The sequence below is a fragment of the Selaginella moellendorffii genome, unplaced genomic scaffold, assembly GCF_000143415.4.
Source record: "Selaginella moellendorffii unplaced genomic scaffold, v1.0 SELMOscaffold_0, whole genome shotgun sequence".
NCBI lineage: Eukaryota > Viridiplantae > Streptophyta > Lycopodiopsida > Selaginellales > Selaginellaceae > Selaginella > Selaginella moellendorffii.
This window is the reverse complement of record NW_003314261.1, coordinates 2,458,421-2,475,596: the sequence shown is the minus strand read 5'-3', so window position 1 is coordinate 2,475,596 and position 17,176 is coordinate 2,458,421. Positions and strand designations below refer to the sequence as shown.

At 46.3% G+C, this 17,176-nt stretch overlaps 3 protein-coding genes across 5 annotated transcripts; 2 read left to right on the top strand and 1 right to left on the bottom strand.

Moving 5' to 3' along the window:
- The first annotated feature begins 1 nt into the window (after nucleotide 1).
- On the top strand, nucleotides 2–10,846 carry LOC112344305. Of its 3 annotated transcripts, none has more exons than XM_024668761.1 (36): nucleotides 2–308; nucleotides 360–447; nucleotides 505–2,510; nucleotides 2,572–2,686; nucleotides 2,745–3,332; nucleotides 3,384–3,687; nucleotides 3,736–4,133; nucleotides 4,176–4,296; nucleotides 4,344–4,474; nucleotides 4,525–5,132; nucleotides 5,181–5,283; nucleotides 5,352–5,468; nucleotides 5,524–5,630; nucleotides 5,684–5,841; nucleotides 5,894–5,952; nucleotides 6,006–6,216; nucleotides 6,267–6,656; nucleotides 6,703–6,986; nucleotides 7,036–7,118; nucleotides 7,162–7,251; nucleotides 7,311–7,569; nucleotides 7,615–7,983; nucleotides 8,032–8,128; nucleotides 8,182–8,492; nucleotides 8,539–8,673; nucleotides 8,728–8,895; nucleotides 8,944–9,069; nucleotides 9,120–9,209; nucleotides 9,259–9,365; nucleotides 9,414–9,562; nucleotides 9,617–9,699; nucleotides 9,753–9,848; nucleotides 9,903–10,025; nucleotides 10,081–10,164; nucleotides 10,210–10,682; nucleotides 10,737–10,846. In XM_024668761.1, exons 1-35 carry the CDS (start codon nucleotides 13–15, stop codon nucleotides 10,669–10,671), a joined length of 8,916 nt encoding a protein of 2,971 aa, XP_024524529.1. In that variant the 5' UTR covers nucleotides 2–12; the 3' UTR covers nucleotides 10,672–10,682; nucleotides 10,737–10,846. The 3 variants fall into 3 exon arrangements, with proteins under 3 accessions (XP_024524529.1, XP_024524520.1, XP_024524525.1); XM_024668752.1 differs by having other exon boundaries at nucleotides 6,252–6,656; XM_024668757.1 differs by lacking the exon at nucleotides 10,737–10,846 and having other exon boundaries at nucleotides 6,252–6,656; nucleotides 10,210–10,683.
- Nucleotides 10,847–10,962: 116 nt separating this feature from the next.
- Nucleotides 10,963–13,799, top strand: LOC112344312 (regulator of nonsense transcripts 1-like). The gene is made up of 15 exons (XM_024668770.1): nucleotides 10,963–10,975; nucleotides 11,034–11,123; nucleotides 11,202–11,271; nucleotides 11,321–11,406; nucleotides 11,457–12,029; nucleotides 12,095–12,173; nucleotides 12,225–12,412; nucleotides 12,466–12,559; nucleotides 12,614–12,727; nucleotides 12,779–12,855; nucleotides 12,920–13,015; nucleotides 13,073–13,181; nucleotides 13,241–13,330; nucleotides 13,387–13,482; nucleotides 13,542–13,799. The coding sequence occupies exons 4-15, from the start codon at nucleotides 11,390–11,392 to the stop codon at nucleotides 13,746–13,748; spliced, it is 1,740 nt and encodes a 579-aa protein (XP_024524538.1). The 5' UTR covers nucleotides 10,963–10,975; nucleotides 11,034–11,123; nucleotides 11,202–11,271; nucleotides 11,321–11,389; the 3' UTR covers nucleotides 13,749–13,799.
- On the bottom strand, nucleotides 13,773–15,167 carry LOC112344318 (ethylene-responsive transcription factor RAP2-11-like). Its single transcript, XM_024668778.1, has one exon. It carries the CDS (start codon nucleotides 15,053–15,055, stop codon nucleotides 13,895–13,897), a length of 1,161 nt encoding a protein of 386 aa, XP_024524546.1. The 5' UTR covers nucleotides 15,056–15,167; the 3' UTR covers nucleotides 13,773–13,894.
- Between the last annotated feature and the right edge of the window lie 2,009 nt (nucleotides 15,168–17,176).

The window sequence follows — 17,176 nt, the reverse complement described above, 5'->3', positions numbered from 1 at the left end:
GGTTTTGGAGTGATGGGGCGATGGCGCTGGCGCGAGCGCCTCCGGCGGGCGGCGTTGAGGCCGCTCCGGCGCTGGATTGTTGGCGCGGATGACTGCGCGATGGATATTTCGTGGAGCTTGTCTGGTGTGGAGCTCCGTCTCGGTAAGTTTGAGCTGATTCCGGAAGCTGTCAATGCCGAGGCGCTGCTATCCTCGCCTCTCGTCCTGCACCGGGCCTCAATTGCGTCTGCGAGGCTTGCATTCTCACTCATCGGGTCGCCGGCAATCGCCATTGTCATCGAGGGCCTCGATGCCGAATGCTCTGCACGGTCAGTGCTATAGGCTTTTTTTTTTATAGAGAAATCATTGAAGTTCTACAGAGATCCTGAGGATTCATATTGGAAAAATACAATTGCGGATCGTGGCGCTCGCCAGCGATTGGAAAAGCTCGCGTCAATCGATCCAGAGGTATTTTTCACCTTTCAATTTTATCGAAAGTGACTATTTTTTTCTTGGCCAACACAGGGTGCTACCGAGCACTCGAGAGCAAAACTAAAGGAGGAAAACCGCACTGGTTTCTTCCTACTTTTGCTGATATCGTTCTTGCTCTCAGCTGTGAAAGTCGAGCTACACGATGCGAAAATCTCTCTCAGGTCTCGTCAAGGCTACGAAGCCTGTATTTCGTCTACGCAGCTGGTTGTCGGAGAAGAAATGCCGAGCGGATTTTTCAAGGGAAGCATGTTTGGGTCATTGAGCAACATGGTGGTATACAGTCGGAAAAAGGCTACGAAAGCTTGCAGCGCGTCGCGTGTAAGCCTTACTTTCAGAGACAGCCGCCGGCAAGAGCAAGTCAGGGGTGACGAGGGAAATGCAGTGTTGATGGTGATGGTTTGGCTTTCGTTTGGTGTTTGGGAGGATTCTTTCTGTGGACTCACAGTGAGTATCCCAGAGGCAGTAGGGGGACTGGACTCTAGCGAGCTGGATTTAGTTTTGCTGCTGCTGGCTGAGTTGGAAGGGCCGTCAGGGAGGCTTACGTCCGCTTCGAGCAGCGGTGGAATATCGTCTCCCGGTTGTAGAAACGCGAAAGAGCTTTGGGCATGGGCAGTGTCAAAGGTTTTACGCGAGTCTCCAAGACGAAGACTAAGTGATAGCTTTGAAGCTGGTATCCTCCGTCGGCGTTACTGTTCGCTTTATGGTGATTGGCTTCAGAATGTTGGCTGGTGCAGTAAATCTCAACGTCTGGATCGGGCAGAACATTTTAAGAAGTTATCATCATCCGTCGCTGAGCTTGAGAAGAAGCTACCAGTTGAAGCAGTGGCTCTTGCTCGTCGTATTGCACGGAGACGAGTTTTTCTGAAGGAATCCAATGCAGTGAAGCAAGACGATGTTTCGCAGGGTTTTCTGAAAAGAAAATGGGCCGGGTTTCTAAGGGCAGTAGGATATGACAGAGATGCAGTTGAGAAAAAATGGGAAGAGCAGCAGACAAGTGACAGAAAAAGCCAGGATTTTTCGTTGGACTTTAGCCGGGGTTCTCTGGTATTCGTAGGTGCTGGAGACGTATCGGTTTGCCTCAGATGGAAGAAAATGTCCGTGGCCTACCGTTCAAACAAGGATCGGAGGGAAACAGTACTTGTTCTAGGTAGCTTACGCGGAGAAATACTGAGCAAAAGCATCGAAGGCAGAGGGAAGTTTTCATACGAAACAAGTACGGAATGTAGGCTACGTTGGAATGACAGAGCATCGAGTGGGTTTCTTTTCTTTTCAAGTTCGCCCTTCGAACATCAGCAAGCAGCTAGAACGCTACAGAAATACAATGTCGGTCTTCAAGAGAAGCACGCCTCCAGAAATTATGAGGAAACTCGGAACTGGCAAACGAAGTTGTGGAAACACTACAGCGATGACAAGAAGATACAGAGATCTTTGGATAGCTTGGTGGGGCCTTTCCTGGTGGTCTTCTATGGAACTGCGCCGGAAAACAATCGACTGCCAGACACAAGTATGATCGTTACTGTAGGAAAAGTGGACATGAGCTTCAGGTATGCCATGTTTTCCAAGCTTCTTCCGATCTTGACGGAACTCAGAAAACTCGAGCACTCTGGACAATCGTCATCTAAAGACATACACAAGGCTAGCACCTCTGCACATAGTGTTTATAGGGAACAGATGGAGTTGTGCCGAAGCTTGGTTTTTTCAGCTGTTCCCGAGACTCGATTGCAACTCACGGCCGTTGTTGAGAACGTTCGACTGACGTTGGAAGTATCGGAAACTGAGCTGCCAATCCAAAATGTGAAATTGAAGCCGTTGGTTTTAGACGTCGGCTACATCGAGTTCGCACTTTGGCCTGCGGTCGAGCATAACCAGTGGATAAGGCCTCTTCGCTTACAAGAACAGCCGCCTACGCGAAAAGACGACTTGGACCGTGACAGTTTTGCAAGCAACCTACTTGTGTACATAAATGGCAGTAGATTCAGCACGCAGTCGGAAAGTTTTGTTGGGCCTTTGAACGTAACGGTGGAGTCTTCATTTCAAAGGTATGTTGGTTTTTCCTTTCCTCTCTGTTATTTCATCCTGCTAAGTCTGTCTTCTATCCAGGGAAAACTGCACGTCGCTCTTCGAATCTCTCAAGTCCGTGACATTGACGGCTGGCTTGGCAGCACCGTCTTTTGACGTCTGCTTGGACATCAGCAAAGCGACAACTGCTGTCCAGGTACCTATTTTAAGCCTGTTTCTCATCGAAGTGAAAGAAAGCTGTTTTTTTTCTGCAGATCCTTATTTGTTACTTCGAGGCTGCTAAGAATGCTGCTTCGCACCTGTACGATTCGACTACCGAGAGTGAAAGTGACAATGATGCAATTTCTACAAATGAAACCTTTTTGCTCGATCTTAGCTTCAACCTTCAAACCTTCAAGGTTTATTTTGGCGACTTGGAAGCCAGTCGACAATCGGGGGATACAGAAACGAGCCTGGGAATTGGAATTTTGGCCGTAAACAGCTTATGCCTTGATTTTACAGCCGGTAGCTGGTCTTCTACAGGTATTTCCTTGAAGTTCCAGAAGATGCAGATCTCCATTGTTCCCACAAATATGAACTTCGAGCAGGTATTGAAGGGACAGTGCAAATCCTCTCTCAAAACGTTTTGTGCGGATCATTTTACTCTTGCTTTCGACGGATCCGAAGCTTCTGCTGCCGAAGTTGAAAAGTTTTGCTGTTCAACAACAATTGACGTGGGATTAATATCCACAGCAGGTTGTCATCTGGAGCAAATTCTTGCAAAAGCGAAGCAACATCCATCGACAGCAGAGAGCATGCACGTCGTATTGACATTCAATGACGGCTTGTCAGTTGAAGTAGAGGTACGGGTAAACTACTTATCTTACTGTCTGAGCTAACCATTTCTGATGCAGGCCGGTCTAGCAATATTCGAGACTATTGCTACAGTTGATGTTCTCAACTTTGTAGCCAGCTATGCTGAATGTGTCGGGAAAAAGCTTGAACGGGTGATAACTTCTGTTGATGGCGCAAGTGCAAGCGCTAGCGAGCTTGAACGTTCGTATTCATTTCCTGAAGGAAGACAGCTGGTGGTAGCCCCTTCTCGATCACAATCAACTCCTCCCGAGTTTTTGCAAGTGGAAGAGGACTTTGGTGTGGAGGGCTTAATGTCTTTCAAAGTTTCTCGACTCTCGGTGGTTCTTTCTGCAGCTGGCACACGTAAGTCTCTTCTTAACTGGTGATTGTAAGTCAAATTTTATGTTGCAGAGACCGCGGAAGGCGTACTTTTTGTGGTTGGTGCTCACGCAGATATCACATCTGCAAAAGGATCTTACAAGATCAAAGCGGCCGTAAGCCAGTTCACGGCGATCAGTTTGAGGTCTGACAAGAAACGTCTAAACGAGAGGTCTCATGGTCGGGTCCCACAGTTTGGTTTCAACGACACTGGTGAAAGCTCTAGTGATACGGAAAGCTTTCATGGCGATACTTCATATAAGGACGACGACAAGGCCTCCGACATGAACTGTTTATTGGATAACTTGACGGTCTCGGCTACGTTAAATAGACAATGCAGGAAAGGTGTGGATCCCAAATGGGAAAAGTCTTGGCGAGGACAGATAGCTGTCAGTGGATTGAATATTGCAGTGACAACCTATGAACTACAGGTACAGAAACTCCGCTTTTGCACTAACAACTTTTATTTTCAGATGCTAGTAAGCATTGGGACGCCGTTAAGCCATATATCATTATCCAAAAGTAAAACGGCAAATATTCATAAGCCTAGTGGACAAAACGTTGAAAAGATTCTACGTGATACAATTCTTGATGGTAAGCTTTAGTGTTTTGTTCTCATAAGCTTCAATACTTCATTTCAGGGGCAATTGTCGCATTGAAGGACGCTCAAGAACATCTTTATCTTTCTGTCGAGGACTCTTCGTCTCAAGGCCAGTTTCATTTAGGCGGTGCTTGGCATTACTCAGTGGCAGGGGAAAGAGCTTTATTTAAGGTTTTTTTGAACTGTACACTCCATCATATCTTGATTTTCTCTTCACGCAGGTTAAATTTCACGAGAAGAACAAGGATATACAATGGTTTTCCTTGGTTTCTCTTTATGCCAAAACTTCTAGTGGCGTACCTCTTCGGGTTCATTATGAACAGGGGTCACGGCAGCTTCAGATATCCTCGACGAATGATAGCCCTTGGGAACTTTGGCAGTGTATACCATATCGATCTAGCGACGAGGAGATCAACGTTTATAATGGCATCTTCAGCCATTTGGTTCATCTGATTAACCAGAAAAGCAAGCAAGGATTGGCGTTGGCTGACGGAATTCCTGTAGTTGCCAGTTATCCGGGAAACGCTTTCAAAATAGAGGTGGTCGCTGAACCGATTGTGTTATTTTCACAGCGTACCACCGTTCAAGAAAATGTGACAGCTAAAGCTGCCGTCGCCAGTGCTACTACTATACCAGAAGTAAGATTCGACATAGGATCGATTTATGTCACGCTACTGCATGAAGCAGCCGGAGCTATTCATTTGCTTCCTCTCGTTCGAGTTCGACTGGAAGAAGTACAAGGGTTGGCACAAGCCTCTTCCCAAAAGGCTAGGATTATTGGTGGATGTAGTTCTATTATTGAGCACTACGAGGCGCAAACCAGTTCATGGTGATTATATTTTGTGCAAATTATACTTGCTCACTCACCACTTTTCAGGCTAGCAATCGTTAATCCTGTCATGATGGAGATTATTGGAAGCTCTCGTCTAGCACGCAATGAAAGGAAGTTTCCAGTATCTTTGTTTTGCCGGTTTAAAAAGGTACAAAGCCTCTAGATAGGCTATGGATTTTGTGTCTTTATGGTTGATACATTTTCATCTTTGTGAAGGTGGAAGTTTTGTTGAGTGAGCTTTCGTTGGATGCTTGCTTATTTCTGATCGGTGTCATGGACTTGGCTGGACCTTACACTATAAAGCATTCTCCTGTGTTGGTGAACAGGTGCCAGGTAACATTATACAGGAGACTGTAGCAATGCCTTACTTCCTTATGACTGACTGTAGATCGAGAATCAGACTGGACTTAACGTTCTGTTCCGTTTCGATCGTGAAAGCGGCGCAGGGGAAGAAGGAAAAGTGAATTCCTGGCAAACAAGTTCTTACTTGATGAGGTATGCGTGGGTTTGTGTCAGCGTTCTATTGAATTTACTTTGTCTCTTCAAAGACATGTACGCTCTCGACGGGGTACAACTCCTGCGGAGGTTTCTCATTCAGTTTCTATTAGTCTTGAAAAGGCTGGCACTGGTTTGTCTTCAAGTATGAACGTATCGCTGGGCGAGCCTGGTGTTTTTGCTGGTCGAACACGCCTTGAGGCTTTTCAAGGTCCGCAAGTTTAGAGTTATTTTCGTTTCACGCTGACCTTGTTATACTGCAGGATCTCGTGTGAATGCGCCTGGTCCAATAGTTGTTATTGACGTTTCTAAACAAAGCCAGGTACATGAGTTTTCCATCAACCGAGCTCAAAAGCTTTGAACTGTTCTTCTCAGGACGGGATTTTCTTAACTGTATCTCCCATGGTGAAAATTCACAACGCTACGGGTTTGGTGCTTCAGCTACGATGTCGTCGGCCGAAGCAAGGCGAAGGTGGAGCGATAGTAAGCCTTAAAGATGGAGATATTATTGACGATTCCATGGGTGCATTTGATGCGCTAAATCTGGAAGGGGAGATGAAAAAAGCTTTGTTGTCGTTTAATGTTGGTAAGTACAACTGCAATTCTTATTGTCTATGTTAGTGAGAGTTTTTGCAGGTAATTTTCTGTTGTCTATAAGACCAGAAAGTGTCGCAGATGGAACAACGTATGACTGGTCAGAAGACGTCAAGGGAGCCAAAGCTGTACGAGTTTCGGGACTGTTCGACAAGCTGCAATATAATTTCAAGAAGACTCTCAAAAGCAAAAGCCTGGAGTCATCCTTCGGCTCTGTATTTTGCAAAGCTGTCAATGCTTCTGGAACCAGCACGGCAGGAGTAAACTTCCTGATTCGAACGCTAAGAAGACAGGTACCGGTGACCAGATTAAGTGGCGATCAACAGCAAAAGCGCTCTCTTATTGCATGGCAAGAGCAACAGGAACTACTGCTCTTGCCGACACTGAAAATCTACAATTTTCTATCATCTGGAGTCTACGTCCGGATTAATAGTAAGCACTTCATTGTTGTGATTTCGTCTGACATGTCGTGGTGTAGGTACTAAAGAAGCTCTTGACGGTAACCCGAACGAAGTCTCAGTTGCTGGGAGAGGTGGGAAAGCGCTGCTGTATGCTGACTTGAATGCGTTGTTTTTGGTCATCAAGGTCGATGACCACGGATTTGTCAGCCATCCAATTGACATTAGCTCTGGTCATAAGCGCTTTCAAGAGCTTGCAAAGAAAGGAGGAAGCGTCAAGGATATTGATATCGAGCTTGCTTTTAAAGATGGCTTACATTTGGCTACATTGAAAGTCTACAGAGCTGAGGATGGCGTTTTGGAGGTTTGAAAACTTTGACGCTTTGTCTTGAATCTCATCCTTGTCCTTGCAGCTGGTTATTTTTACCAAATATATGTTGCAAAATGATAGTCAAGTTCCGATTCTTGTTTGCGCTGCCAAAGCGCCCTCTAGATGGTATGTGTAACTTTCTCTCTTCAGCCTTTAACATTTGAGGCAGGCAAGGAAGGCGGGTACAAAATTTACAGTGGCCACCATCTACGTCGACCCATACCTTAATTCCAGGCTCATTCATGTCCTGGTTTCCCAAGTATGTTCTGCGTTCATTTTCTCTCACGATACTGAGGCTGTTAATATTCGATAACTCAGGTCAAGCAATCTTCTGATGAAAAGACAAGAGGAGAGTTCTCAACCATCTTGGATCGACTTGAACGCCCTCTCAGGATCATCAGAATTGAGCTTAGGTGTACGTACAGAGTACTTACTGGACAAGATTCAGTTGGGAATACGAGTACACGTTCCATCCCAAAAAGATTCTGACCCGTCACATATAGTGAGGCTAGCGGCAAGATATACCGTGGCAAATGAGTCTACCAAGCCAATATTTGTTTGTCAAGCTGGGCTCGAGGTGCGTGAGTTCTGGAAATTGCATTTAACTTTCTACGTTGAACAGGAAGAGGAGAGTCATTATGTTTCTATCGATCCTATGTGCAACGCAGCTGTTCATGCACAGCAAATGGACGTCTCGGACAAAGAAGAGAAGCCATTGGACTGCTCAACATTGTCTTTGCGTTTTCGACTTAAAGACGCAGGATGGCGATGGTCCGGTCGCATATGTGCTGCCTCACTTGGGTCATTTTTCTTAAAGCTTCGGAGCTCAAGCCCCGGTTTTGTGGAAGACAAGAAGTGGATATTTGCAGTGGTTTATGTGGAAGAGGAAGACTCGTCGCTGATTATTCATTTCCGATTGCACTCGAGAGAAGCTGTTCCATATCGCATTGAAAACAGGCTTCATACAAGTTCCATCACGTTTCACCAGAAGGTATGCATGATTATCTTAGTAGGAGCATTCTAACTCGTGCCAATGCAGGACATGCCCGAGCCTGATACTCTTCCAGCAATGGCATCTGCGGATTACGTGTGGGACGACTTAAGTTTGCCTCATAGGCTTGTTGTCTCTATAGCAGGTAACATATATTTATGCTTCAGTAGGAGAATGTTCATGATTTTTCATTGATAGGAACACAAGCGTGCAGCGAAATAAACCTTGACAAAGTTAAAGCGTGGAAATCTTTTGCCGCTTCTCATCGTAGCAAAGGTTTCTCGCTGCAGCTTCCATTTCAAGGAAATGCTGGAGGAAATGATCCTGACGACTTACTAGATATGGGGTATGAAGTGTATGCGGATGGACCAACGCGTGTTCTGCGAGTATGTCAGAAGGTGGACAGCACAAAGAAGAGCTATTGGGAATCAGAGTTGAGCATTCCACGTTGCAAGGTGGAACTGAAAATCCCAACCTTCAAAGTTATCATGTTAGAGGCGTCAAAGCAGGTTTGTCCTTTTTAACTAGCGATCCATGGATAATGCTCTTTTGCAGAGGATCGAAGATTTAACCGCAGAAGAGCTATCTGGCAGCTCTCCTTTTACGCCGTTTTTATGCGCCATTCTAGCCTCTTCTTCAATTGAAACATTCGTTACATCGGACCATGCTATTTGTCAACTTCGAGTTCAGGTTCGTGTCAGCTTCGAGTTTAGTTGCCACTTTGGTACATTTTTGTGTAAGCAGAGCCTTGGTGCTGACATGAAATGGCAAGGAGCTCCTTTTGCCGCAATGCTTCGAATTCACGATCACGATCGCCTCAACAGTACGACGACTGCGCTGCATGCTGCTTTTGTACTTTCGAACTTGGTAGCTAATCCCATCCAAGCGAAATATGCGTCCATATTGATACAGGTAACCCATATCGCTGGCTATAACTTGTTTATTCACTTAGATATCCAGGCTTTTGACTTGAACATCGACGAGGACACGTTAATGAAGTTCGTGCCTTTCTATCGGACCTCACTCTCTACAACGGGCAGTAGCTTGCAGATCTACTTCGAGAGATTTGAAATACATCCGATCAAGGTCTAATTCACTTAACAGTTTCACATTCAAATTTTTTTTTGCCTTTCCAGATTGTTGCAAGTTTTGTACCTGGTCATCCTCGTGCAGACTATACCTCAGCTCAAGAAACATTTCGTGCATTGCTCCATACCGTCATAAAGGTTGGTTTTCTTTTTAACCAGGAACTAGTGTTGATCCAGGGTATTGCAGTTGCCATCCGTTCGAGGAGCTACTGTAGAACTGAACGGAGTCCTGCTTTCTCATGCTCTTTTGACTTTTAAGCAGCTCGTGATGAAGTGTTTTCAGCATTATTCATGGTACGTAACAATATATGGGAAGAATAACCTGGAGATGTTTGTTTTCAGGTACGCCATGAGAGCCATCTACATTGCAAGAGGGAGCAAACTCCTCCCTCCTGGATTTTCATCACTTTTTGACGACTCTGCAGCTTCTTCTCTTGATGTGTTTTTCGATCCTGCCAATGGATCAATTGATTTACAGGGACTTACTTTGGGTACGCTACGTTATCTTGATCTCACATTGCATGTGTAATTGCATATTTTGACAGGCATGTTCAATTTACTAAGTAGAGGCTTGAGAAAGAGAGGACAGGGAGGGACCAGCCGCTACCTTGGGGATCTTGAGAATACTGTATGAAAGCGTGTTTAAAATCAGCCTTGCTTAACGCACAGCTTTCTTTTCAGGTGAAGAAGGCAGGATCCAACATTGTTTTCGCTGTAGTGACGGAGCTATCGGATAACGTCCTCAAGGGGGCTGAGACAAACGGCTTCGATGGCATGGTAAACACAAACGCTTTTTTTTAGACACACTTGACATTGTTTCGATGCATGCAGGTTAACGGGTTTCGACGCGGGATTCTTAATGTGGCGATGGAGCCACTCGTTCTTCAAAAAGCCGTCATAAAAGGCGGTTCTACAAGACGTATCCAACTAGATCGCAGCGTTGGCACAGATGAGGTGCCGAAATTTCTATTGAGTATAATGGGTTGTGACGGTTTGTTGTTGCTTCCAGGCTTATATTGAAGGATATATTCAAGCAATGTTGGACGCGCTTTTCAAACAAGACTATCTCAAAGTAAAGGTCATGGAAGACCTGGTATGCATAGTCATTCCTCTGTTGAGAAAGTAATGGTTTTTGCAGGTGATACTGAAAAATTTGCCACCGAACAGCATGCTTCTGAACGAGATCGTCGCGTGCGTGAAAAACTTTTTGATCAGTGAAGGCCTTCTTGCTGGAGAGGCATCGATAGCCGCAGTGAGGTCGATGCGACTTTTGCGTGGAGAAAGTGAAAGAAAAGTTGTCCCCGCCGTTATCTCATTATCCGAGCAGCTGCTGGTGATTTTTGCAATCAGAGGCTTAAGACAGTACACAAGAAAGCTGTTGCATCTGCAAGGAGGGTCAGAGAAAGCAGCTCCTGAACCTGCTAAAGCGGTAGTCACTCAAGAACCTCCTCAACTGCCAAGACCGAGCTTCAAAAGGACGATAAGCAACTTTTTTATATCAAGCGCAATTGCCTACATCGATGGGAGACTGTGCCGGCACATACCGAACGAGCTGGGCAGGAGAATTGTGAGCGGGTTTCTGCTCAGTTTTGTGGAATAGTACTACCGGAGGTACGTCCATTATTATTTTCGAAAGACATCGTGTTCATGTTTGTGTTTGTACAGGAAAACATAAAACTCACACCCTGTTCTAGGGTGTATAGCGGCTTTCCTGTGCAATGTCGCTACTTCGCCTCGACTCGTATTGTAGTGCTTCTTTTGATTCCGGGCGGAGTACCAAACATGTGAGTAATATTTCTAGTAACGGAGGAGGAACAAGGCGGAGAGCTGAGAAACAGCAGCGCAAGCATTTGGTACTGGAATCTTATCGCACGCGCTTCACCAAAGCATTAGATGCAGAAATGGTGGGCTTTGTCTGTAAAACTTTCTTATTACAATCACGTTTTGGCTTTAAACTTTCAGAATGAAGAGATGCAGCAGATGAAACAAAGACTTAAAGTATGGCCGAAGAAGAGGCTCCAAGACGAAGGCTACGCGCTTTTCAATCTATCGGTGCGTAAGGAGAAGATGCTTTTTAGGTGCGAAAACTCGCGACTTTTTCTTATGACACCCCCGTCAAATGTGTTTCAGGCACCAGATTTTTCGTTTCTTCCTGGACTTCGGGAGTGGATTTTTGCCGAGACACCATCAGTTCAGTCAGGTGCTTCGCCTCAATCAAGTCTGGCTTTAGTTGACTTTTGCGATTTCAGGGAAACATTGTTGCTATTAGCCAGAAAGATCCTTTAGAAGGTGATGAAGATCCTGTAGAGGGCGTGGTTATGGAAAGAGCTCAAAGGTAGACATCCAAGCCGTCGTGTTGAAACTACAATATAATACGTTCTTCAGGTTTCTACGAGTTGCAGTTTTGAAAAACGCTGGACAGGATATCAGCTCTCGAGGTCAATGGCGCCTAGACATTTCAGCAAACTCGGTGTCTCACGAGCGCTGCGTCTTGGCCGTTGAGCACTTCTCGTCCTACCACACTGAGAGAGGACGACCTCCAGAAATGGCCAAGAAGAAGGAAATTCCGAGCGCAGTGGAAGCTTTTAGTTGGAATGAGGCTGCCAGTGCTGTCAAAGGCTTGGTAATGGGTGCCGGACAGGTAGAAATAAGGTCGGAGACACTTTTTGGCACGCTGACCAGCAGCAGCAACGACATTTCTCACGACGTTCATGTAGCAAATGGTTTGCCAAATCGCATCAGTGGTACCAGGCTGGGGACTTTCAAAGGCTCGTACCGGAAACTTCTCAAGGAGACAGGTCTCAACACCAGCCAGAAAGCCGCAGTCGAAGCTGCCTTGTGCCGAAAAGTTACGTTGTGGCAAGGGCCTCCAGGAACAGGGAAAACCAAAACTCTGGTCCAGTTTGTTAGGATTCACTGTCGATCTGGACAAGGCAAAGTTCTTGCTTGTGCCGACAGGTGCGTCCTATGCTTATGATTCCTATTTAATTTTTTAATTTTTGATTCTTACATACGCGTTACAGTAACATTGCGGTTGACAACCTGCTCGAAGGTCTCTTGTCTGAAGGCTTAGCGGCTGTAAGAATCGGCCAACCCGTTAAGGTGATGAGCATTCTTTAGTTCTTGCATAACAAGTTCTAAAGTCGAGCTTAGGTGAAAGAGGAGCTGAGAGCTGTCACTCTTGAAGCACGGGTATCTGTGCATCCGCTTCTGAAGAGAGCTATTGAAATCAAACAAATGGCGAAAACTCGGAGGCAAAATAAAAACAAAGACACCCCTGGTTCCTTGTGGGAGGAAGCAACTGAGTTGGAAGGTCGAGCTTGTCGAGAAGTCATCTCCAGGTTTGTGAATTTTGGCTATTCTCGTCAGGAACTAAGCTTGTTCTTCCGAATAGAGCCGACGTAGTAGCAGCAACATGCATCGGTGCAGGTGATCCAGTCCTGGATGGCCTGCGATTTACTGCATGCGTCATCGATGAAGCAACCCAGGTGCGTTGTGAAAGAATTACATTTCAATGGTTTTACGTTGATATTCTTATACAGGCAACGGAACCGGCAACGCTCATTCCACTGTTGAGAAGTGGCGCTGATTGTTTTGTCTTGGTTGGAGATCCTGCACAGCTTCCTCCTACTGTTGTCTCGAAGGAGGCCGTCAAGGTGATTCGCGCGTTTGTTCCAAGACTGCTCTAAACTTGATTATCTTTACAGTGTGGCCTTGAAGTCAGTTTGTTCGAGCATATGCAAGCTTGTGGACTGACCCCAATGTTGCTTGACTCTCAATACAGGCAAGCGTCGTGTTTTCTATATAGTTTCTCGTTTCAACCAAACTGATATTCAAGTCTCGCACAGAATGCATCCTGCACTGGCTAGATTCTCGTCAAGGAATTTCTACGAAGGGAAGCTTTTCTCACAACCATTACCTGCTGAGCGCATGGCACCCAAAGGGTAAGATGGCTTGTGCTTCTTGACATTTGTCTGCTCTAACGTTGATAATATGTATAGCTACGACTGGCCGAATGTGGAGAAACCCTTAGCTTTTGTGAATTGTTCTAATAGCAAGGAGCTTATGCGGCATGATAGCTCATGGCAGAATGAAGTAGAGGCACTCCAGGTTTGGCATTCTTGTTGGATGTCTCTATGCTTCTCTCTCAAAGTGACGATCTTCTAAAGGTGGTGAAGACCGTGAAAGATTTGGTTTCGGGTGGTGATATTGAAGGCGGATGCGCAGGAATTGGAATCATAGCACCTTACAGTGCTCAGGTACTAAATAGATTTTAGATTGGAAAACTTTTGGACATGACAATGAGTGACAACAGGTGAAACTTCTGCAAGACCTGTTTCTTACGCAGTCAGAGGACTTTAGCAAGCTGGAAATAAAATCCGTGGATGGGTTTCAAGGCAGGGAAAAAGAGGTGATTGACTAGGCGGTCCTCAAAATTTGTTCTCTGGGCTTACACTCTTGTTTCTCTAGGTGATTGTCTTCTGCACTGTCCGTTCTAACGATCATGGTGCCTTGGGATTTGTTGCAAATCCTCGACGGATGAACGTTGCTATAACTCGAGCAAGGCGAGGGCTCGTCGTGGTAGGCAATGCATCGACACTAGAGTCGAGCTGTCACTGGAATCTGTGGCTCAAGGAGATAAGGGAGCAAGGATTGTTTGCTCCGCACTCTCATTGAGGTACGTGTTATGCTTTGCAACTTTCAATGCTTGCCAAATGTCAAAGTTTTTATCACATTGCTTGCTTGCTTGCTTGTTGATTCTAACAGAAAAAGAATGATTGAAAGAATGAGTGAAAGAATGGTATCAGTCAGTCATAGAAATCTCAAAAGTCCCAAAGGCTGTCCTCCGGTAATTCGTGCCTGACCATTACCTCGTCAACCTCGTCCGGAAGAGTAGCGAAAAGATTGAGATTGCTACTGTCAGTCACGCTCCAAGTCGTGTCGATGCTGCTGTTGTCCACCAGCGGTGACGTTCCTGCCAGTGTTGCTTGCAGTTCGTGTGCTCCGATCATTGCATACAGTGATGCCGATGACTGCCGCTCGTACTTCCTGCGTCTGATCTGTATCATCGCATCGTCGTCCGCGTCCTTGCTCACCAAGCTTCCAGTTTCCTGCTGAGCCACCGAGAAAAATCCTTGGAAGCAGGCTGCTGCTGCTACCACGTCCGGCGGGAGCGGACTCGGGATGAGCTCTTCCTCCTGAGGAGCGATGCTCATGGAGCTGATGCAATTCTCGAGCATCGACGACGACGACGACTTTGTGCAGTCGACGATGAGCTCAGGTACTTTAGTCATTGACAGTGAAGTCAGTGGAGGATTTCCTGAACTGACCGTAAACTCCTGGTTGCTGTTGTAGATGGAAATCGCCTCCAGCATTGCCGGAGTGTGATCGTCGAGCTCCTCCTCTTGGCACGGAGAGAAAGGCGTGCCGGCGGACGCAAAGTTGGTCCTGGAGTTCGCTCCGCGCAGCAAGCTGGCGGCCTCGTCGTAAGCGCGAGCGGCATCTTCTGCATTATCGTAAGTTCCAAGCCACAGTCGGACTTTCTGAGCGGTGTCTTTGATTTCAGCAACCCACCTACCGGAAGATCTTTGCCTCACTCCCACGAACTTCTTCCGCCGCTTGGAACTCTGGAAGCTGTCGTCGTTGGTTGCCTCCTCGTCGGGGCTGGAGACTTGGTAGAGGTGGTGGTCCTGCAGCGGCGGCGGCTGCTGCTGGAGAACTTGGCACTCAAACAATCGCTTTGATCGACGCTGCTGCCGCGTTTTCCTCCCGATGTCCAAGCGGTAGAAGGGGAAGCTGTCGTCCTCGCTCGACTGCGACTGCGATTGTGGCTGCGGTGGGAAATTCGCGATCTCGGGCGATGATGATAAGTTGCTGCTCGCCTTGCTGTACTGGTGCGGATCCATGCTAAACTTGTCGATCAGTCTGTGCAGGACGCGAACGTCATACAACGTTGAGACGACGCTCACTTTGCGAGAAGGCATCCAGGGAGAGAATCGATCACTCCAGGTACACACGCTAAGTTCTTGCTTGGACAAGCAAGAAAAATCCCTCTTTTTTTCCTCTCCTGTGAATTCTAAGCTCTCTTGCGTGATTGTGAGCGTGCAGCTGATGATGGACGGAGTGATTGCCTAGTTATAAGCCGCTTCGAAGGATCAGCCTGCATCATCCACCTGGCGAGTGGCGAGCGATCTCCTGCGAGAAGCGCGTTTCTCTTTTCTCAAAGGTACGTAGTAGACGCATTTGTCACTTATCGCGTTGGAGTCTTGTAAATGGCAGCTAGGAAATGCAGAAAAATCGCGCTCCTTCCCCGAAGCTCGCGGGATAAATTCTCTCAATATTTTACTTCCCAGGGAGTGTGAGAACCGCAGCCCAAGAACGCGGCAGAATTTTCTTTTGGCTTGTCGCACCGGTCAAAACGAGTCAACGGGTATATCCACGAAGATGCGGCCCCGTCACTGACGGCCGGCGGGAACCTTCACTGGCCGTCAGCCGTTGACGTTTTTGTTCTGTCGGCGATCGCACTGATCATGTCGGATGCTGTGATCAATGGACTGGCTGGAGCTGGCGGTGGTCTCGTCGCCCAGCTCCTCACATACCCTCTTCAATAGGTTTCTCCATTTGTACAAGGAAAAAATGACTTTTTTCTTCTTCCAGGTGAACACGAGACAACAGAACTGGAAAGAAAAGGATGCAAATGCACTCGTCCCGGGGATGTTTTCTGGTTTGTGATTTAGATTCTTCGTTTTTACAACTCTCTTTGGGTCTCTAAACTTTCTGATTTTTTCTCGTCTATTCTTCCAGGTTGTGAGTGAAGAAGGCCGGGGGGGTTTATACCCGTAGGTAGATTACTTTCGTCAAGTTTACACTGTGGATCCATGGCAAGTTTGGCTTCCAGGGTGTGTATTACTACTTTTACGAGATCTTTCGGAATGCGGCAGAGCTTGCTGCAGCAGAGAACGGAAGGATGGGTGTTGGCGATGGTTCCGTCGGTATTGTTTCTTTCCTGTGGCAGCCGCTGCTGGGTGAGAATATTTTCCTTGCTTACTAACATCATAAATAAAAACTTTTCGCGAATCCGATTTGGGTGATCGTTACAAGAATGCAAGTGGATTTCTCCTTAAAAAGTCATCAAGTCTATGCTTTTCATTAGACACAAAGGCAAGCGTCGACGACGATGTGAACATAGGGGAGTATTTTACACTGCATGCAACGAGCTTTGTCAACAAGCGCACCAAACGAATTCTTAATTTCCCTTAAAAAACTCATCAAGTCTATGGTTTTCTTAGACACAAAGATTACTATCCAGCCGGGAGTATTTTATACTGTAAGCTACAAGAAGCGCACCAATTCTCATGACCGAATTCTTAATTTCAGGTCAGCGAAGCAGGGTTTTGGAAAGGAGTTTTGCCAACTTTGATGATGGTAAGCTTTTTCATGAAAAGTTGACAGGTAGGTCAGCAATCCGTCCATTCAGTTTATGATCTTTGAGACTTTACTTAAGCAAATTCGTTCCAACCAAGAACAGCAGAGGTGCTTTTTTTTTTCTCTCATTTTCCAGATTTTAGTCTAGGGGTGGCTGACACTTTATTCGTGAACCGGAGCCGTGTCGAAACTGGGAGCTATTCTTGGTCTCTTTTTTTGGCCTCATATCGTTCTTTCAGTCACGGCTCCAAGCGAAACAAGACACCACCAAACACGCAGCCCGCAAGTATTTAGGCACGTCAAACCCTCGTTTACACATGAAACACAGTTTGCGGCACAGTAATTTGACTGTGTTCTTTTTTCTTTCCCAGGCACACTGGACGCTGCAGCGAAAATGCTTCAGCATGGAGGTAGCATCCGCGATACTGTTTATGATCAAGGAACTCGTCAAGATAGACCAGCTTTGATTCCGTATCGAGCCTCATGGTGAAGAAGTAACTTTATTCTCCAAAGGTCAGCCCGTGCTTCACTCTGTAGTTCTTCGATCAGTAACGACCGTTCTTACAGGAGACGCCTTTGAAATCGCAACCGACAGTCAAACTTCCGTAGTGGTTACGAGCTGCACGGGCTCGTTCCTTTTAAAGGGACAGAATCAAGGCCGCAGTGAGAGCACGACCGGA